Here is a 22,263-nt window from a genome sequence, read left to right as displayed (position 1 = left end):
TTGAGTTGAGAACCCTTCATTTCAAGTTGCACCAACTTGAAATAGTTTTATCTACAAGTGCATTAATTCTGGGAGGACAGTTTCTAACTTTTTCTCCCAAATAGTAAATAAACTACTTTAAACTTAACCTCTTTGTGCCTCGGTTTGCTCATTTATAAAGTGGGGATAATAAATACTTTGTAAAGATTAAGTTAATATATAGGTAAACCTTAGAACAGTACAAGGTACCTTGTAAGGGCTGTATCAGTGTTTATTATTATTGATACCCATATACATATGCTTAATTGCAGACAAGCCATAGTTGTCATAAATGAGAGCTAGGAAAGCCTCTGCACAGGGCTGGGGGCGCAGGCCTGTCTTTGCCTTCCAAGGTGGCTCTGGGCAAGTCCCAGGTTCTCAGGGGACCCTGGTTTCCCCTTTGCAGAATGTTATCCCTGCCCCTTCCCCTTTTCCCCCAACTCTCTGCAGAAATACACTCCAAGACCACCAACACTCGACAAGTGTTTGCTCACAGCCCAGCTAGTTTTCAGGAGGGAGAAACTCAAATTCCGAGTGGGTTGGGGACTCGCTCAGGGGCCCAGCAGCACTGGGAGTGGAATGGCAGGTGGAGAAAACGTACACCTTCCAGTTATTTCAGTTACAGCCCAGTCCTGAAGTCCTATCTCCCGGCCGTGTCCCTCCTTCCCCTGTGCTGTCTCCACCATCCTGAGTGGTTCTTCTCTGAGAGCTTCCAACCTGCAGAAAACAGCAGAGGCCAGGCAGGAAGGCACTGAAGGCTGCCCTTGACTCTGAGGCCACAGGCTGGCTTGGGCTGATAACCTGGGCGGCTTGAAGCCCGTTGTGATGGAGTTGAGAGGGGAAATGTGGGCTCTTCTCCTCCACCTCACAGTGCCTCTGCTCCAAATAACTAAGCTTCAGTGTCCTCCCTGGTGGGTTTTGGTGCTGACACCAAAGAGACCCACCACAGGCCTGGTACAACTCTGCCATGCCCACAGCTGAGGCTTGGGGAATTACTGAGGAGGGGAGGGGAATGGCTGCAGAAAGGGAGGAAGGCGAACACAGGAGAAGCAGGCCCTCTGCCACGTGACAGCAGCAGGCAATGAGCCTTGCTCGGGTCTGAGTGAAGCCCGGGGCGCACTGGCAGCCTGAGCTCTTCTTATGGGGCGAGTGGCCCCTCCTCTTCCCTGCCCTTCTGGTTCTCCTCAGCTCACTCAGCTCAGTTCCGCTAACTCCAGCAGTCACCAGCATCGCCAATAGATCTTCTCACATGTAGGACTTAGAGTCAAGAATTCCTGGCCCAGTCTCTTGGTTTCTGTGAGCACCAGATCCTTGTCTGCAACCTGGATGAGAAACTACTTAATGCAGAGGACCGTTGAGGAGATAACTTAGATAACATAGCTCGTTCTGCTATCGTACCCTGTTGAGATGGCACCTTTCGCAATGGCTGCAGTGATCCAGTCATAGGGATCTCTCTTCCTCTCATCTTGTTCCTCATGGGCAACTGCCATGCTTTATTCACATGGCACATGGTAGGACGAAGTTAAACTGACCCTCGGGCCAGATCTGCTCTATGGGAGGGTTTTATTTTGCCTGCAGAGCACGTATAGGATTTTTGATCTGTTGTTGAAATCAGGAGATTCATACACAAATCTGGACTCTTCAGCTTCTCTGGAAAATTTTGAAGATGGGGCTCCAGGGCCCATGTTCCTCTGGCTTGGGGGCGATGTGCTAGCACTCAGGAGAGGCTGTCCCCTTTAGACAGGTGCTCTCCACTCTGCTTGTCTCCATCACTCCCTCTCCTCTCACACCCGATTTGCCTCCACTTTACTCACTCATTTTACCTGTAGGCAGCTGAGTTAGCAATGTCTGTTGGTGACTCTAGCAATAATGGAAGCAAAGGTCTCCATCAGCCCCGCCAAAGAAAGTGTTCAATACAGGCTTGTTGAAAAGGTGGCATCTGGTCTTGCCAGGCAAACAGAACGTCCTGTATAGTAAGGCACCTCTGGAGAGATGCCATCCCCATAGGAGATGCTCTAGATAACCCAGGTGTTCCCGGGGTGGCCAACCCAGTGATGTTTGGTTGATTTGGCTACACTCAATCCTCTTGCTCTGGTAAAAACAGGCAACAGTGTGCCATTTGTGCAAGAAGGAGGCGAGGTGGCACTGGCTTAATTGAGCCACTATCAGTCATCAAGGCAAACATCTCTGGCCTTCCCTATTCACCTATTCTTAATCATTATCACCAGGAAACCAACCCAAACATCCAACAAGAAGAAACAAGGGTGGTGAAGGTGGAAAGGAGGGCATCACTCCAGGCCGAGGCATAAGCATGGAGGTGCAAAACCACTGGGGGGTTTAGGAAGGGCCTGAAGCTGGGGGTGTGGCAGGGGTACAGCCGGAAAGATGGCAGTTGCCACATTAAAGCAGTGAGCTGTGAGAGAAACCAAGGAGTGAGGACTTAGGGCAACAATTAATGGCTTGGGGCTTTGCTTCAGTAATCATCATGCACTGCAATACTAAGCAACACTCGCATGGGGAGAATCTCCCCAGACGGACAGGCACCATCGTGCCCCCGATTTTTACTGTGCAATGCAATTAACCCCTAAAAAAGGAACTCCAGAGTAGAGGTTTTCAAACTATCTTTGGGATTTTCCAAACTGGATCCCCCAGTCCCCACCCCCTAGGACAGCATTTTATAAAATGGATTGGGTGGAGCTGCTCTGGTGTCGGGGGACGGGCAGGAGGCCCCGACCCTGTGCTGGCACTCTCTTTACAGAGCTCCACAAGGCCCAGGAGCACGGTCCAAAGACCAGGAGCTTGAGTACAAGCACCTTTTCTAAAGCAGAACCAGCTATCCCAAAAAAGAGGTTGTAAGAGGCCAGGTACTCCTACAGAGATGAACAGTTCCACTCCCTGTTGCCACATTTGTAACTATTTATTGAATGAGGCAGTAATAGACAGAATGGAAAACAACACAGAATCCATGCTCTGCTACTTGGGTTTTGCTTTTCTTTTTCTTCTTGGCAATTTCTCAAACTATTAGGAGGTTATTTCACCACAAAGGAACATGGACTTTAAAGTCCCTGGACAGCTTCACAATGATGATAAAAAATAATAATTAAAAAAATAACAAATTGTAGAACTAGGACTGTTTATATGTAAATTTCCCTTCCCTCCCCCCCATTACGTACAGAAAAAAACATACAAAGAACATTGGATAGTTTTATATAAAACAAGCAAATACAAGAATCTGAAACTTTTCTCAAAGGCTGAGCGAGACGTGAAGAATCTTTTAATGTCGCATTAAAAAAAACACGTTAAATACGCTAACACACACGAGGGGCCTGGGAGGAGGGAGGAGAATTGTCCCTGTACTCAAGGAGCAGAGAGTTGGCCTGCTGAAAAGTCAGGGAAAGTTAGCCACTGGAGACCCGGGGCTTGCAGCTGAGAAACCACTGAGTTTAATGGTTACAAAGGACACCCCGACCAATTGACACCTGTGAGCAGGAAGCTGCGCGGGGCCTGGCCCACCAGGATGCACCTGGGAGAACCCGGGGTCCCTTCTAACAGGGCCTGATCCAGGAGCGCAGGAAACACCCTCAGTCCTCTTCTCTTCTAAGGCTCCCCAGCATGTTGGCTAACCTTCCCCAAGCCAGGTGCCCCTGTCAGTTTTGGTCTCCTCTGTTAAGCTACAGAAAGTTACAGGAAAGGAGAAAATTGCTCCCGTTGGTGTACTCTGGTCTTTGAAGATTTTTCTCTCCCTCCTTCCTTTCCCCTTCCAACCCCCACTCCCCCTCCCATTCACTCCCCCCAAGCACACACGCACAAGCACACTTAACGCGCACGCTTTCCTCAAACCCTTAATACTTCTGTTACCTTCAGTTCATATACATGACCAATTCAGGACTGACCTTAAAATCAAAGCAACATTTTAATAGTCATGAGCTCAAGGGTTTCTGGGAAGGGGAGGAGATGGGAGGCGGAGGAAAACCCTCTTGTCTCCGCCTGGGAGCTTTAAGGACATCCACCTGCCTGTGGCAAGGTCAGCACCTGGGCCAGCCCGAGGAGTGTCTCAGCTGCCAGACCACGAGGCCCCTGGACCTTGCAAGCACAACTTCTGGACCCCACCCCGTTCTGGAACCTCCTTCTTCAGGTGAGTCCAGCAGGGAGAGTTCTGGGTGGCCACTGGGAGGCAGCTTTGGTGAAGGGCTTGGTCACCTCCGCCTGAGTTTGTCAGTAGCTCAACGCATGACCCTGGTATGAAGAAAAACTGGGTGACTGTGTCTGGCCACGTACCCTACACCCACTAAACTGGGTGAATTATTGTTTCCACAGCTCACCTTGATTTCATACAGATAATTCCATGCGGGTTTCATATATATATATATATATATACACACATATATATATACTTTATATATATGTAAATGTGTATATCCATATGTACACATATACATATATTCACACTCACACATACACACACATAAGTATACACACGTTTCCGCAGAAAGAAGTCCTGCCACAATTTGGCTTTTTCGGGACAGTGGAATTGACAACGCAGTATCTTACTCCACCAATCCCAGAAAATCAAGAGTGGTGCTTTAAAAAATGCAATTCCAAAATCCGCTGCCTTTCTTCCTTTTTAAAAAAAAGGTTAACAAAACTTTTCTTCCAAAGTCGAGAGACTTAATTCCATTTGATTGCACCTCTGCAAACGTGTAAAAAATTTTGAAGTAGACTAGAAAACGATGCCATGATATGGCTGCATGTCACTGTTCCAATGTCACCACCTCCACAGCCTGGCCGTCCATGGTGACTGTGCTGTCCGATATCCTGGTGGCCACAGGGGCCATGGCCACCTGCACCGGCCCATTGCCCTGGGCAAGGCTGGTTACCACAGTCTGGTACATGCTCACAGGGATCTGGACCAGTCCTGGGGAGACAAAGGGGAGATCATTGGTGGGGATCGGGCTCAGCTTCCCAGATGCTGGCTGTACAGGGCAACCATCTCCAGCCCTTCAGGTCTCACTGTCTGCAGCCCCAGGTATTGCATACCCACTGTCCAGGCACAAATACTTCCCTTTTCTCACCCCATTTTAATTCTTTAAAACAGACTATCAAGAGAAAAGTTTGGAGAAACTGTGGAAACATGTCTCAGTTCAGGGCCTCCCCAACTTGCCAAGAGATAACGCTGCTTGCCTCCAACTTTAGGAAGCACAGGCCCGTCAGTGATGAATCCTTCTCCCCACAAGCCCATCCCTCCTGCCTGCCCTGGTCCTCTAGGAAAGGCCACCATTAATTTTCTTTGATATTCTGCTACAGTAATTTCTTTAACCCTCTTTCTGCCTATGCTCAAGTTTCTCTCAGCTTGGAAAAGCTTCTCCCTCAGTCCTATCCTGTTGTCTAGCCACTGTCCCTCCCCTCAAAGTCAGCTTATTAAAAAAACAAAAAAAGCCGAGTTCATTAGTTTTCTGATTTCAGATTCCACAGACCAGTAAAATTTTAAAACACATTTTGGGATCAACTTAAGAAAAAAAACCCCTAACTACCTCCTAATATCACTATTATTTCACAGTAGAAAGGATGGTTTAACACAAAGAAAGGAAGCAGCACATAATCTTATAAAAGGGCAGTTCTTCCTAAGAAAGGAAAGTTGATACTTTTATACAACATATTAAAAAAAGTATTTCCAATTAAATAAGGCAGAATAAACGCACATATGAAACTCTTCTTCCTCCTAAAACTAAAATTATAGTGAAGGGGGAGAAAAGGACACCCATGAGGGATGTCAACATATTTCTGAAAGATGCAGTTCTGACTTATCAGAGAAGAGTAAGCTGCAACTCCTGTGTCCAGGGAGGGCTCAGGACGTGGAAGCCCAGTGACAGCAGCAAGAGGGGATGAGGCCGAAAATAGGAATTAGCTGAAAGTTTGTTGTTCAACTGATTGGACCAGTAGGTCCCACCAACACCAACACTGAGGCATTTGTTGACAGGACATCTTAAATTCATCCACTGTATTGAGAAACTGACCTGGAGAGACCCAAGAAAAGACCTATGGTGATATCAGTCGGTGGGGAGAGGATGAAAACTCCGGTCTGCCATGCTGTTACTTACCCCGAGGTCTACAGGTCACCTAGCTCTGCCCTGAAATACCCTGACAGTCAGTTTCAGCGTCTCTCAGGGAACAGAGAGGTAACAGATGACGTGGGAAGCAGAAGAAAACAAAAACAAATGTCGCAGAACTCTAACATTGTCAAAGAGAAAAGAGATTTGTATCATAAAAATGGGGTGCTTTTATTAAAAAGGAATGGGAGAAAAATTTTAAAATAAAAAATCAAATAGATGAAGTACATTCCAAAGAAAGATCAGAAGATAAAGTCAAGGAAATCTTCTAGAGAGCAGAAAAGAAAAAATTAAAAGATGGAAAGTACAAGAGAAAATATGAGACTAAAGAGGTCCAGCCTCTGATAAAAGAGAATTCCAGAGAAGAGAAAAAATAGAGTAGGAAATTATCAGACACATTGTAAGTCAATTTCTAGAATTGAAAAACATGAGTTTGAGATTGAAAAGGCCCACTAGATGCCCAGCACAACAGATGAAAAAAGATCCAGACACCAAGACACATCTTTGCAAAATTTCAGAACACCAGGGATACAGCAAATATCCCAAAAGATTCTAGAAAGGAAAAAAAGTCACATACAGAGAACTAGGAATCACAATATTGTTGGACTTCTCAAAAGCAAGCCTGGAGGTTACAAGATGATGGAGCAATGCCTTCAAACGTCTGAGAGAAAATGCTTTCAGCCTAGAATTCTATATCCAGACCATGAAATGATACCCATATCAATTAAGATGGGGGCAGATTAAGACATCTTCAGACTTGTAAGAGCTCTAAAAATTGGCCACTACATGCACACTTTCTGAGGAAGCTCTAAAGGATGTGCTCCACAGAAATGAGAGACAAAATGAAGAAAGAAGGGGCCATGGGATCCAGGAGACAGAATCCATGGTAGAGAGCTCTGGGGCAGGACAAGGGGCCCAGCACGAGGGCTGTGCAGTGAGTCTGAGAGGACGGAGAGAGAAAAATGGCACGACTCCATGGGAAAGCCTACTGAGAGGGGTTTTCCAGAATTGGGTAGAACTGGTGATTACTACTTAAAAAGTAGAAGAAAAAAAGAAAATATTAACCATAATAATTATAACACACTCATCTTGGCAGTGAACAATTTCTATGTGGTTATAATAATATAAACAAAACTGAGTTATCAAAAAATTGTGATAATGTCTCAAGAACTAATGATGTAAGACTATTATGTAGTGCAGTAAAGATACACCCCAGGGGGCTGGCCCTGTGGCCGAGTGGTTAAGTTTGCGCATTCCGCTGCAGGCGGCCCAGTGTTTCCTTGGTTTGAATCCTGGGCACGGACATGGCACTGCTCATCAAACCATGCTGAGGCAGCGTCCCACATGCCACAACTAGAAGGACCCACAATGAAGAATATACAACTATGTACTAGGGGGCTTTGGGGAGAAAAAGGAAAAAACTAAAATCTTAAAGAAAAAAAAAAGATACACACCAGAAAAAAAGAGTATGAAGTGTTGCCTCTGGGTTAATCTTTTTTTAATAAAGGACTTTCAGTCCTTTTTGACATTTAAAACCATATATCGCTTTGATGAAAATAAAAGTTGATGTTTTTTAAAAGATTTTATTTTTTCCTTTTCTCCCCAAAGCCCCCCGGTACATAGTTGTATATCTTTAGTTGTGGGTCCTTCTAGTTGTGGCATGTGGGACACCACCTCAGCATGGCCTGATGAGTGGTGCCATGTCTGCACCCAGGATCTGAACCAGTGAAACCCTGGGCCGCCGCAGCGGAGCACGTGAACTTAACCACTCGGTCACGGGGCCAGCCCCTAAAAGTTGATTTTAAAAAGGGATGTCTTCTCAGCATATTTTCTAAGGCAAAAAAAATCAACCAAAATGTTATTTTAAAAATGTTAAATTGTATCTAACTGTTTTCTAGGGGCAAGTGTTGCCAGTTTAGGAATAAGTATTTGATGACACCATATGAAACGGGGCTTGATGTTTTGATGACAGTCATTTTTGGAAATGCAGGCTCACCCTGGTGCATGTTATCAGGAATGGAAGGCACAATCCACCATCCCTCACACCTGAGACGCTGGGGCCTGAAAAGAGAGGAAAGAGGCCAGCTCACACTCGCACACAAGGCTTGGAGGAAAGCAGGCTGGGGGGCCAGGCACTGGCTTCAGAAGGCTGTGGGGTTCAATTTCCTTCATCTAGACCTTTGTAATGGCTCTCAAAAGTCTCTAATCAATCCCTCTTTCAGTTCACCCTTCTCTGCCCCCAGGCTTACCTTTCTGTAACATATCACTCTCCCCCGATCTCAAACTTTTCAAATTCCATGATGTTGAAAATGTTCCCAAAGCCTATAACAAAGTTCAAATGTTTGGCATGGGATTCAGGACCTCTCATGGTCTGCCCGGGTCTGCCTTTCCAGTTTCATCTCCTTCACTTCCCTACAGGCACCCTGTGTTCTGGGCACCACCCTGGACTACTCTCAGTTCCTCAACACATTGGTCACACTCCTTTCTCTGGACCTTTGCTCAAATTGTTCACTACCTGGAATTCCCCACTCCCCACTCCTTCCCCTTTAAAACCTGGTTCAGTTGTCCCTCCTCTTGAAGTCTGCCCTATCCCAGCCCCAGTCGATAGCAAGCGTGGCCTCTAGATTCTCAGCAAGCACTAGGACAGCAGTGCATAATCTGGCTTGGCCCAGTGAACGCATGGGGATAGGCCTTCCCACTCGACTGAGGGCTCCTTCAAGGCCAGGCCTGGCTCTGGTTCACGTTCTTTTCCCCACAGTGTGAGGTACAAGGTGTGACATCAGTTGGCATCAACATAGCCTCCAAGGCAACAGGCCAAGGGAATGTATTGCTGGCCTCAACCAATGTGTAGCTGGGCCCTGCCCCCTAGGCTCTAGGTTCCAGGCATGAGCCTGAATATATGTGAAGACCGTACAACCCCTTCAATCACCCCAGTGTATCATGGTCATCATCACTTTCATTCTCTCTTCTGGTCAAAACAGGCAAAGTTAGTGAAGTAACCCCAAATGCCCAGTGGCAAAGCCAAGATACATATGTAATCCTCCCAAGAACCCACATGCTAGCAAATAGCAACCGGAACCAGAAGTGAAGATCAATCTCATTTCACTGCTCTTGCTTCTGGGCTTGATTCAGTTCTCTGACCTTGGGGAATGAGTCACACACTTCACAATTACAGTGACTACTGTGAGCAGCCATCCTGGGTTAGGGCTAGGGTGGACAGAAACTTAAAGAATTGTCAGAATTAAACCTTTTTCACCTGGTTTAGAATATGTTTGGCTTTCCTATGGTGTGGGTCCAGGCCCAACACTGTCGTTAAAACAGTTTTCAGGATCATGGAAGATTTGCCCCAGAATAAAATGGAGAAGGGTTCAAATGCAAAAATATACGTCGGCTGACAGCTATGACCAGAACAACCTCCTGAACACAGCTGATCTTGTCGTCCTCTTTTACAGTTCTTCGGTGCTTTCCAATGGGATATAAAGTCCAAATCCCTCTGCAGGTATTTAAAGCCTTCATGTCAGCCCATTGTTCAGTTCAGACTGGTGATGCACGAATCCCCACCCACTTTACACTCCAGCCAGGGGAACTGTTTGATTGAAGTTCTCTCCACGCACACAGCTCCCTGACCTGCAGACACCATTACTTCTGCCTGGGATGACTGTCCTTAGCTTGTTCCTTGCATGGGCTCCTACTCTTCCTTCGATAGTCAGCTCCAGTCTCTCCTCTTCCCCTCCCCAGCTCTCAGCACTTTGTACTGGCCTCCATGGGGGCAATGGTCATATGCATTATCATTGGGTGCATGTCTTCTTCCCAAGGAGACTGTGAATTCTTTAAGGGAGGGATAGTCTCCATCTTTGAGTCCCTAGCAATCAGCAGGTGCTCAATAAATGTTTTTTCCACACTCATGAATGAAATGTGCCTTCTGAGATTTCACCGGTGTCCCACCTAGGGACCGAGTGATTGAAGTGAGGAAGTCTTCGGATGATTAGCTGTTTCAGAATGGGAGCTCCCAGTCCAGAAAATAGTAACATAAAAACCACATTCAGGACTCATCCAAATAAAACCATTTTGTAAGACTTCATCTTCTGTACTTCACCTCACAGTCAGGGAAGGAGTAAATCTGGCCTCTACAGCTGGGTGATGAAACAACTCCCACACAAAGCTGTCTCAGAGTGAATAATGGGGACAGCAACCACATATCTGAAAAGCTTTTCAGAGGGAGAAATTCCAAATACAGGAGTCATTTCATAACCTCAAATGCCTTGAAATCCCAATTCCATTATTTTCTGCATGCAGTTTCAGTGTCCCTCCACCTTAAATAAATGTATTACCATTCCATTGTGGGGATTTTAGAGTCTCTCTCACACAACACGGCCACAGCCATTTTGACATGGGATTAGATTAAATCGTCTCAGCGTCTCTGGCCCGGCAGTCTTTATGTCCATGGCAGGGGAAAGGGGGAGGGGACTGGAGGCTTGGACACCCTGCATGCACTAAGTCGGGCCGGCTGCCCTTGGAAGAGAGATGATTAAATGCTGAGGTACAGTAATCAGGCTGGGATTGTGCTCGCATCTGCTCAGCCTGCCCCTGATTAGCCCTAATCTAGAAGGCGTATGTTAATCTAAGCTTGTATTCTGGGTCATTTCAGTTGATTAAGCAACAGGAAGCCCTTCACATTCTACTTTAAGGGCTTGAAGTTCTCCTTTTTGTTTTCCAGAGAGACCCTGTACAATCCTAGAAATAAGACTCTCTTGGCATTTGTATAGCACTTTTCAAAGCCCTCTCACACTGCATATAGTTCGATTTCTGCTAAGACCCTGGACAAGTAGGCAGGGCAGGTGTTCCTCCTTTTCACAAATGACAGGCAAGCTCCTTTGGCAGAACCATGGGCTCATGATAAGGCACACACTCATAAAGTCCTATAGATTTTAGTACCCCAATCTCTAGTACCCCAATATTTCAAAGCTATAAGAAATCTTGGAGCTCATTCAGTTTAGTAAATCCAAGCCCCTTTCTTGCTCTTTAAACTCAAAAGTACGCAGGTAAAAAGTTTACTTAAAAAAAAAAGTGAACATGGACCAAGAGAGACTGAGCGATTTTTTTTCCCTCAAGATGACTGAGTTTTGGTAAAGCCAGGCATCCAGGCTTTTGATCCGGGAGCCTTTCCATGCACCAGAATGCCCTGATCACTGAACAGTACGGCCAGCAAAGGCCTAGAAGGGAGAAGACTAATCTTTGGACTCACTGCTGCCTCTCCTCTCAGGCTTCTTGGTAAGGTTTATAAAATTGGCCAAAATGGAAAAATACGCCAAAGGTGGCTCAGGAGCTTCAGGTCCCAGCGGAAGGATTTCCTTGTCAAACAGCAATCAGACCAAAATCCCCAGAGGAACTGCTGGCTCCAGGACCACATTTCCCTGTAAAAGACAATGAGACCTGACCCTGCTCTATTTCTCTACAAGCTGGGTATCATTCTTGAGCCCAAATGGTCAAACACACTCCTCCCAGTCTCCTCCCATCTTAGTAAGTGGCAATTACATCCTTCCAGATGCTTAGGCCAAAAAATTTGAAGTCAAGTCATCTTTGACTTCACATGCAATACATCAGCAAATGCTGTGAACTCTCACTTCAGATATAAACCTAGCATTCAGCCACTTCTCCTGCTGCCTCCCCGGGCAGACTCGTATCATCTTGTGCCCGGACTACGCTTAGTTTCCTTTGTGATGGCCCGGCGTCAGCCCCTGCTCCACTGCGGTCTGTGCTGCACATAGCAGCCAGAGGGACCCTCTAAAACTTCACATGAGGTGAGGGATATGAGGACATGCTCTGAGCATTTGGATCCCCAGGCCAGCCTAGCTCTGACAGAACTCACACACTCCTCACCCAACATCCTTCCTTCCTTCAAGTCAAATGCCCTTCTGTGGGAGGACACATGGTGAGTCTGACCTCGAAGGTGGCCAGGCTTCTGCTCTGACTGCTTGAAGGAGACCTGCACCGAGGATACATTCTTTGAGGGGCTGGCTCCTCTCAGCAGGGACATCATTCCTCACAGGGTGTTCATCAGTCTCTTAAAATTTCCCTCTTTTCATGAGAATATTTTAACAGGGACTTAATTTTGAAAAGTAGGTAACACATAGAGGACGAAGTAAAAAAGGTGAAAAGGTGTATAGAGTAGAAAAAAGTAAATCTCCCTCCCAGAGGTAACTACGGTGGCCAGCTTCTTGGGTGGCCTATAGTCTACCCAAGATTGTGTGGGCATTTGAAATGTGTCTACGTGTGTCTGTGTATTTTCCCAACTCAAACAATGTATCCTATTCATACTCCTCTGCACCTTGCTGTTTTGGAGATCTTTCCTCACAAGTACACAGCGGGCAGCTTTATTTTTTTAGGGGCTGCAGAGCACTCCATTTGTATAGAGGTGCTTGATTTTGATTAACCAGCGCTCTGATGACTTACCCCTTAGGTTTCCACTCTTTTGCTATTATGCCAAATGTATATGCAGTTTCTCACAAATGCAAGGATAAATACCAAGGAGTATGATTTCCTAGCTGGAGGATATTTATACTTTAAAATTTCATAGGTATAGTAATGGGGGACTCTTAACTGCTCTCCTCCCCCCAATTCCTTTCAAGACTCAAAATAATCTATCTCTAGTAGTGGGATTTAAGATTAAGGCATTAATAAGTGATAAGGAAAATACTTTTGGACAGAGGTTAGTCTGTGAGCCTCTCAAGTCACATTACATGGGTGGCAGATAATGCCATCTACTCATAAGCTTGGCTTTGGTCTTCTAATATAAGTGACCATTTGCTCATGTTAAGGGGCTTGGCCATGTTTTCTGCAAAACAGGAGGCAAAGAGGTTTTACAGTGGTCTGTCTCTGATGGTGGCACCAGGGGAGGCTTTGTGGTAGACCATGGGCGCCAATGAGAGTAACTTTAAAGGTTAGGGTCACAGGCTTGCACACTGTGGATTTATCATTCATGAGCTCATCTATTCCTGACCTCTCCTGAGGTAATGAGTTTCATTACTTACCTACTGTAAGTAATGGCGCGTGCACACACACACACACACACACGATATGTGTAGAAACGCAATTTGTTAGGAGTAATTCATTTATTTTTCCCAAGAATAACTTCTTTTAGTATTCTGAGATTTGAAGAATAAGTCTATATATCCCAGTTAGCTAAATCTTCCTGAAATATTGTTTGGCAATATTTGAAATATTGTTTGGCACTGGCCACCCATCCACCAAAAACCCCCACAAAAACCAAAAACAACTCCAACTTTTGATGGGTTTCTACTATGGGAAAAATAAAGTCCAAATACCTAATAGTTGAGGGATTACACCAGCCTTTCTCACAAATACTCTACATTATCCCTTCATTATAATCATATTTGTCCCCTCAGTGTACCCTAGCCAGCCCTGGTGGTCTAGTGGTTAAGATTTCTTGCTCTCACCGCCAGGGCCCGGGTTCGTTTCCTGGTCAGGGAACCACACCACCCAATTGTCGAGTGTCATACTGTGGTAGCTGCGTGTTGCTGTGATGCTGAAAGCTATGCCACTAATATTTCAAATATCAGCAGAGTCGCCCATGGTGGACAGGTTTCATTGGAGCTTCCAGACTAAGACAGACTAGGAAGAAGGACCTGGCTACCCACTTAGGACAAGACTGGCCATGAAACTCTGAATAGTGGCAGAGCACTGTCTGATAAAGCACTGGAACGTGAGGGGATGCTGCAAAAGACCGGTACGGTTCCGCTCTGCTGTAGACAGGGCCTCTAGGAGCTGGAATTGGCTCGACGGCACCAACAACAAGTGTACCCTAACTACCACATGTATTTGCTCAGAACCGATCCCTCTGCCTAGAATTATCCCCTGCCAGTCTAAGTTCTGTTTTTCCAATAATTTCCACATCTTTCAGGGGGGTTACCCCCGACAGAACAGCCCACTAGGTTCTCTACTGCCTGTGATTTTACCGCCTTCACCATCCATTTGGCACCAGCTCTGTGCTAACCTGCTTCCAAGTGGTTAATGTGTTTCTCTGTATAAATCTTCTTAGATTGTTGGTAGGACTCTGTCTTTGAACACTGAGCAACTTGAACATAATAGATGCTTAATAATTAAATATGACAATAGATCATGTTCTTCATGATTTTCAGAAACTTGGTTACATTCTTTTTAGCCTTGACCTCTGCAGACAGCAGAGCCTTGAAGCCCTTTACTCTGCTCCTGAGAGAAGTAGGATTTTGTCCACAACACCACTCCTAAGGTAATGCAGCCAAATGCTCTGTTAGTTCAGGTGCATTCTATGTGAGGATAAAACAGGCTGTTTTATTTCCATTAATTCTTCCCAGTCAGAAAGCCCTACGTGTGAATCCTGGCTCTGCCACTTAACAGCTTGTGAGCCTCACTTTCCTCATATGTAAAATGGCAATTACTAATCTCACAGGGTTGTTGAGAACTAGAGGTGATGGCCTGGGTAAAGCCTGGCATGGCACAGTCCCTGGTACACAGTAGGTATACAATAAATAGTTGCTTTTCAAAGATGACTTTGAATAAGACGTTTGATGAAGTCTGGCTGGAGTCACAGATGTTAGACTAAAGCTCTCGGGAAACAGTAAAGAAAGCAGAGACAGCACAGATCTCCTTTCAGCAGCAATTTACTCCTGCCAGGAAGCACATCATTCGCCAAAGTCCTTCAAAGATGGAAAGATTAGAGATAAAAGCCATGAAATCAGGGCAGATGGAGTGGCAGGCAGCTTCCTTTCTGCAACACAGCAGTGGTCAGAAGTGGCACGGGAACTGCACCGTGACATACATGAAATAGCTGCCGACTCAGTGCACTGGAAAACCAATGATCCCGGCTAAACCGCTAACCAATATCAAGAATGTTAAATACACCGTCAGGGGCAGGATGCTATGACGTCACCACTCTGATAAACTTCTAAACTCTCCAGAAACTAACAGCATAGGCTTGAGCCTAGCAGAGATGGAGCAGGAGGTCTGACCGAGTCACTTGGAACCACAGACTGCCCTCCTCCACCCCACCCCACGACAAGATAGAGCAGGACGGACGGCCTGAGGAAGAATGGGCCTTTCATCTGCCCTCACAATCTGGGAAACCTTTGGGAATTGTTGTTTGCTGTAACTGGATCTTTCAGCCCAAAGGCCTTCCAAGTTGGTCATGGAAATATCTTTAGTTGGGAGAGAAATATTGATGGTTGTGAGAGAAAAATGAGTGATACAAATAAATTATCAAATAAACATGAAGTTGATGGAAGAGAAATAATCCTTAAAACCTAAGAGAAAAATTTACAGTGTAATGCCTTCTGTAGTTGATGGACACGAAAGCTAACTCCAGGTACCAGGGAAATGCTGGCTTAAGTGGGGAACCCGAAGACTGCGACTGGAAAGGACAGGAATAAATAAGACACGAAACCATGCATTCTGTTACCTAAGTGACTTCTGCAGTTTTTTTTTTTTTAAGATTGGCACCTAAGCTAACAACTGTTGCCAGTCTTTTCTGCTTTTTCTCCCCAAATCCCCCCAGTACATAGCTGTATATTTTAGTTGCGGGTCCTTTTGGTTGTGGCATGTGGGGTGCCGCCTCAGCGTGGCCTGACGAGCAGTGCCATGTCCATGCCCAGGATCCGAACCAGGGAAATGCTGGGCCACCAAAGCGGAGCACGTGAACTTAACCACTGGCCACAGGGCCGGCACCACTTCTGCAGTTTTTAAAGAGCCATCAAAGGTATCTACAGGTGTTTCTAGGGGTGACAGGCAGGAGGGAAGTCCTTCAAAAAGTTTTATTGGTAGCTCTGGAAAAAAATTTACATCAATGACTGATGTCTAAGAAAAGCCACTATTATATAAAGAAAAATAGGCATGGTATGTACTGGTATAGAAATGGGAGCATGTGAAAGGACATCAGGTAAAGAAGCTAGCCTAGTAGGCGGGCGGCAGATAAAGAGGCTGCGAATGACAAACAAGGACCAGATGGAAAGAGAACACACGTAGGGTAAGAAAAGGAAGGTCATGAAAAGAATGTGAATATCAAAGAAAAGGAGATCCAGGTAACCCTCATGACAGTAAGACAAGGGGGAAACAGACAAAAAGCATCTCTCTCTCAGTGGTTCTGTTTCTGTTATATTAGCTGTTCCTGGGACATTTAATCTTCCTTTTCCGTGTTTTCTAAGTCCATGGCTTTTGAGTGCATTTGAGGGATTTATGGATTAAAATATGTATTACATCTAGCAAGTACTGAATATTCTCATGAAGCCAATAGCAGCCTCACAGGTGCCTTGGTGTAATAGACACTTTTCAGCATCCAATGTTTTCTCCCCTCTTGCTAGACAATCTGAAGTCTCCCTTGGAAACACCACTTTCTGGAACAACTTCCATAGCAGTGACAGTGTCACTGTGTCCTTTGCCTGATTTTGCAGACCACCCAGAAACTCCTTTTGCCCCCATTCCATAAGCCAAATTTTAAAAATGAATTCATTTTTTTAAAGATTTTATTTTTCCTTTTTCTCCCCAAAGCCCCCTGGTACATAGTTGTATATATATATTTTTTAGTTGTGGGTCCTTCTAGTTGTGGCATGTGGGATGCCACCTCAGCATGGCTTGATGAGCAGTGCCATGTCAGTGCCCAGGATTCAAACTGGCGAAACTCTGGGCCACTGAAGCAGAGTGCACAAACTCAACCACTCAGCCATGGGGCCGGCCTTGCCAAAAAAATGAATTCATTTTTACATTATTAGTAAATATATTTCAAAACATATTTTGGAGATATAATTTCACAATTTCCTCTTGAAATTATTGGAGTGCCCAGGAACATTAACGAAATCAGGGTTTTGTGTTTCAGTGTTCAGAACAACTGAGCTCCCAATGTAGGGCTGAACAAGCTGACTCCAAGGCCTGCTAATCTGACCAAGAGGTCTTTAAACTGAAAATGGTGGGAGAGGAGTGTTCAAATAAGGCTGTGTGACATGTATGTGCTCCGAGGCCATCTGATCTGACTATACAAAGAAGGGCAGGAGATGCCTAGTAAATTTCCAGAGGAAATCACTGGGAAGAAGGGTGGGAACAACACTCAAGATCTCCAAAGACCACTGGACTCACAGTGGTCTCCACTATGGACCAGTGAACAGGGTATAGGCAATATGTAAAGTGTTGACATTTTTAAACAGAAAGTGGAGCCAAGATGATGGCAACTCAGGAGAAAGTCACTAAGCTAAGAGTTTGCAACAGTCAGGTGTAGAAATGAATATGAGGGCCAATCAGGAGTTACCCAGAGTTAGGAATGGAGATTTATATTTTTCTGTTGTTATTTTCAAATTTTTTATTATGCAAAATTTCAAATAGGTACAAAAGGAGAGAGACTAGCACAAGGAATGTGACCCCTCCTCCATCCATGTGCCCATATCCAGCCCTTGCTTCTTCTCTCCGAAAAGGGATAAATCAAGGGAAAGAAGCTTCCAAAGATGTTCTCTTGACTTTTCAACCCCTTAGCACAATCTGTAGAGTACCAATTAGAAAACAAACAGGGGCCAGCCCCGTGGCCAGGTGGTTAAGCTCGCACGCTCTGCTTCGGTGGCCCAGGGTTTCACTGGTTCAGATCCTGGGTGTGGATCTAGCACTGCTCATCAAGCCATGCTGAGGTGGCGTCCCACATGCCACAACTTGAAGGACCCACAACTAAAATACACAACTATGTAGTGGGGGGCTTTGGGAAGAAGGAAAAATAAAATCTTTTTTTTTTTTTAAAAAGGAAACAAATACTAAAACTTTCTAAGAGCACATAAAGGGCAGAATTAAATTTGCTTCAGGTAGAGAGACACCTACAGACAGCAGATTGGAAAGTGGAAATAAACTGACAGTTACGGATTTGATAGTCGCTTAGAAATAAATCTATCTTAATAAACTTCATTTTGAAGTATTTACCCTGCCTTTCCTTTCTGGGCTGTATTTAGAATAACCAAATTGTTAATGGGGACAAGTTCTTTATAAAAGAATTCCAGCTAATAAAGGCAGAAGGAATGATAACACTAGAGAAATCACCATTCTGTAACTCTTAGTGAAATAGTGGATCTACCCAAAATCATCAATGGTTACTAAAACTGTTAGGTGACCAGGTGACAGGGACTGTGGAATAGAGGAATCCCCCATCCATGGAGGATGCAGCTCCCGGAAGGGCAGCCTCTCAGTTACTCTGCCCACTAGCTGCTTCCTTCTTCGCCCAAAGATGACCCTCGCTGTGGCATTCTTAGTCAGCATCCACTCCCAGCAGGCAGTCTGCCATACAGAGGCTTGACAATAACACAAAACTTTTAAAAACCACAGGGCAAGATGGGCCACCAGAACATGCTGTGGAGGGGGAGTCACAGGAAGACCGCTTCCCACGCACACCCTGGTGTCCAGGGTACAAAGCCATCTCTGACATCCACCCATGGGGGGTTTTACAAATCCTTTGGTAAACATGCCAGCATGCTGAGTGCTAATGGTGCACATGTTTAAAAAGGGAGATCTTACAGTCAGCTCTTAGTTGAGCCAAAGAGAAGGTAGGTCATTTCCGCCATACTACCCCTCTAAACTGGAATTTATGGTGTACTTTTTGTATGGCAGACTTACTTTCCTAATTATGTCTTCCTTAAGCTAATATGAAAACTAATTTGTATTCCTTAGTACCCAGCAGCTGGGTGGGGGGTGGAGAAGATGGTCCAGGCTTATGCTGGCTTGCTTAGAGAAACTGTCCAAGGATTTAAAATGTGTCACGAGTAATCTGCATGATGGATAATCTGCATGTGGCAACTAAGAGTTAACCATATTTACATTTATAAAACTACAGGCTAATTCTGCCTCATTGGGCTGCTATGAGGATAAGTAACATTATATTTATATGATTTAAGTTGAGAAAAAAGAAACTGTCTAAATTTGAGGTAGTATTGTTCTTTCATATAAGTTTTCTCTCAGGAGCCAAAGCAACCATGTAGCTACTAGAGGCAGACAAATGGAGGAAGCAAGATTAATGATCCAGCCCTTGGTCCTCAGAGTTGCTGAAAAGGAAGGTGCCATCAGCTCAGTGTTCCACCCCCAGGAGTGTTGTCCACACTCCATGTTATACACAAAATGAACAATTCATATACACACTCTTGGCCCCTGAGTGTTCACATGCCCTCTTGTTAGTCAGAAGCTCTGTTTAATGGGGAAAGAACTCTCTAGTTAAACGGAAGGGCTGTGAAAGCTTAAGGAAGGGAAGGCCCGGGAGCAGGTCAGCTGAAAGTAGACAGTCCTAAAGTTAAAGTTCTTTCTCATGGTTACAGCTTATTATTTATTTATTTTTTCCAAGAGATGGGCAGGGGGTGGGAAAAGGACAAGAGATTGTTAGAGGAAAAAAAATTTTAAAGGTGAAAAGATAAAGATCACAGTCTAAGTAACATGGCTGGAAAGAGTTGTTCCAAAAACATTCAGGCAAATTTCCTTTTTCCCTTCCAACAAGGCTGAAATAGAAACTCTAAGGCTTGCTTAAGCAGTCAAGATATTTCAGGAAGTTCAGACCAATCTCTAAAACCGTGCTGTCCACTAGAACTTGCTGTGAAGATGGACATGTTCTATTTGTGTGCTTGCCAATACAGTGGCTATGGAGTACTTGAAATGTGGCAAGTGTGACTGAGGAACTGGATCTTTAATTTTATTTGATTTTAATTAATTTAAGTTTAATAGCCAGAAAGCAGCTCTAAAACCTTTCCAGAGCTTCCAGTGAGCCAACTCCACATCACAAACCTGCTTCAGTCGCACATATACTGTACAACATGGTAAGAGTTGCCTTTGTTTAGACGGAAACTCAATCTGAAATTAGACGCTCTGCATTCACCTAAAATATATTTTCCTGGTATTTCCCTTATTTATATCACATGTTTTTTCCTTTGCTGCCCAATTCCATCAACTTATTTTAACAGCCCCTAGCCCCTAGGCCCCTAGGTTAAAAACTTTTAGCATGTGAGAACAATACAGTATCGTTATACATTATAGTGCTACACGCAGTACGGAGAGGCTGGTCTGGGCAAAGTCAGAATAATTGCTGGACGCCTCTTTAGTGAGCCAATCTGATAGCAGGGTCTTTGTAGTCTCGCTCAGAGCAGTGTCTCAGTTTCCATATTTAGACTCCTTCAATGATTCTCAGATCCAATTGCTAGCTTTACAATGGAAAAGATGTTTTTATCAATTTCACTTCAAAAACCCCATTTAGGCTCTGAAAATCTCCAAATTGGGGCCTTTCTGATAATAAAGATTTGGTGTAACTACAATGTCAGAGGCAATTGTGCTGACAAAGCAAAACCAATATGTCTCCTTGCTGAGCCTCTGCTCTCAGTCTGACCAACAGGAGGAGAAAAGAGGCTTTGTCAGGAGCAGATGTGCAGTGGGAGGCCCCAGGAAAGCAGATCTGTTGAATGAAGCAGGTGCCACTTAGACATTCACTTTACTGACTCCAACCACAACCTCCCCTTCATTTGATATCCTGCTCTTGGCAGGAGGACGGGGAGAGAGCACCACACAAAAAGGAAGCATGTTTATCCTGTTCAGATTACTGCTCTGCCAGGCTGCTGCTGCCGGGTTCTGCACATTTGCTCTTTATTAAGCAAATGGTAGAGCTGGGAAGTGAATCCCTGTATTTACACAGGTAACCTGAGAGCCAGAGGGATCCAAACCATACTGGCTGCGATGTGTAAGCTATTGGAGTTAATAACAGTGCGCTGACATTCCTTCAAAATCCTAATGGAAGCATAAATAAAAAGAGGAAAGTCCCCTTTACCCAAGAACCTTAAAAACGTCATTCTCTAAGAATTTTTCCTGTCATGATATTCTGGTTCTTGCATGAACAGTGATTAATCCCATTTTTACATGCTCAATTAAAACCCACTTTTTCATCCATGTATTGAACAGAAATGATTCCAATTAAACTTGTCCAATTATGGCTCTGGTTTTGCTATGCCAAAAAAAAAAAAAATCCCTTAACAGAATATTACCTGCAATGACAGGCACCAAGATTCTGTCTTGGTTACAAGGAGCTGGAATCATCTAAGACCAGAATCTGTCTTTCGAATACAAAGACTCAGAAAGATCTGGGGACCTAAAAGGGAAGGAGAATGAGATAACGAAACATGTAACTTGGACTTGAGGACACTGGGGATGGAGAGGAGACCATGGTCAGTGGTTCCATCTGCCAGATGGCAAGTACCTTCTTGGGAATCTCTGCCCTGAAGCCCTGGCATGACTCCTCTGCCCAGAATGTCCCTGGTTCATCAAGTTTCCCCAAGCTGAGAATACCTGACACAGTCAGACCAAGGGGTAGATGATGGTATGCCAGCCTGGCTTGATAATATGTGCTAATTCCCTCTGGGGCCCCAATGAGCCAACTCTGGAGGCATTCACCTTTTAACACGGAAAGCATCTAAAAGCTACACCTGAAGGACATGGCCATGGCTCAGATAAATACTTAGAGGCCAACGTATAGTGGTGTGTCATTTCATTCTAAAGGCCCTCTTTTTTTCTGCAGTCTTTAAGCCTTCAAGCGGCAGAGCCTAGATTAGCAATTCCTGGTGTACAAATGATGAATGTCTGTGGCCACCCTAGTTTATAACAGTACAGGGGAGATGACACATCCCCTCTGGACTTGCAGACTCTGCAAGGAGAAAGATGAATCTGAACCTCACAATGACACTTTCAAGAGGCAGTCCTGCTCCTTCTGAAGGTATCTACAGGTCAGCATCTTTGCAGGAGACAAACAAAGGCACCAGAGAACCCTCACAACTGAAAACCCCTCCAGTGGTGGGGTGTATGTCAGATGAGTGACAGGAAAGGCCTGGTAATTCTGGAGAACTGACTCTCCGTTTTGTCTGTCCCAGCCTGCCCGAGGGACATGTGCTCCCACCAGTACCAGCGGCCTTCTCAAGCAGAGGTTCTCAGTGTGAGACTCACTACCTGCTCCTCCGAATAGAGGCTTACTGAGCCAGATCCTAGGAGTGTGTCCCAGAAGTACTAAGAGTGAACCCTCTGAAGGTTAATTCCCTTCCCGGTCAGTGTGAGTGTCTAATAATAACAGTAGTAGCAGCAGTGATTAAGTTATTGTGTGCTCACA

At 45.0% G+C, this 22,263-nt stretch overlaps 1 protein-coding gene across 6 annotated transcripts in view; it reads right to left on the bottom strand.

The window, feature by feature from the left end:
* Nucleotides 1-2,916: 2,916 nt before the first annotated feature.
* NRF1 (nuclear respiratory factor 1) overlaps nucleotides 2,917-22,263 on the bottom strand; it is a 123,925-nt gene continuing 104,578 nt past the window's right edge. For 4 of the 6 annotated variants that reach the window (XM_070617691.1, XM_070617689.1, XM_070617688.1 and 1 more), the window contains one exon: nucleotides 2,917-4,933. In XM_070617691.1, the coding sequence (XP_070473792.1) occupies nucleotides 4,770-4,933 (164 nt within the window). In that variant the 3' untranslated portion in view covers nucleotides 2,917-4,769. Of the gene's footprint in view, nucleotides 4,934-21,151; nucleotides 21,256-22,263 lie in introns of all 6 variants that reach the window. The other 2 variants (XM_070617693.1, XM_070617692.1) reach the window with 2 other exon arrangements.

This window comes from Equus przewalskii, chromosome 4 (assembly GCF_037783145.1).
Source record: "Equus przewalskii isolate Varuska chromosome 4, EquPr2, whole genome shotgun sequence".
NCBI lineage: Eukaryota > Metazoa > Chordata > Mammalia > Perissodactyla > Equidae > Equus > Equus przewalskii.
This window is presented reverse-complemented; position numbering and strand designations above follow the sequence as displayed.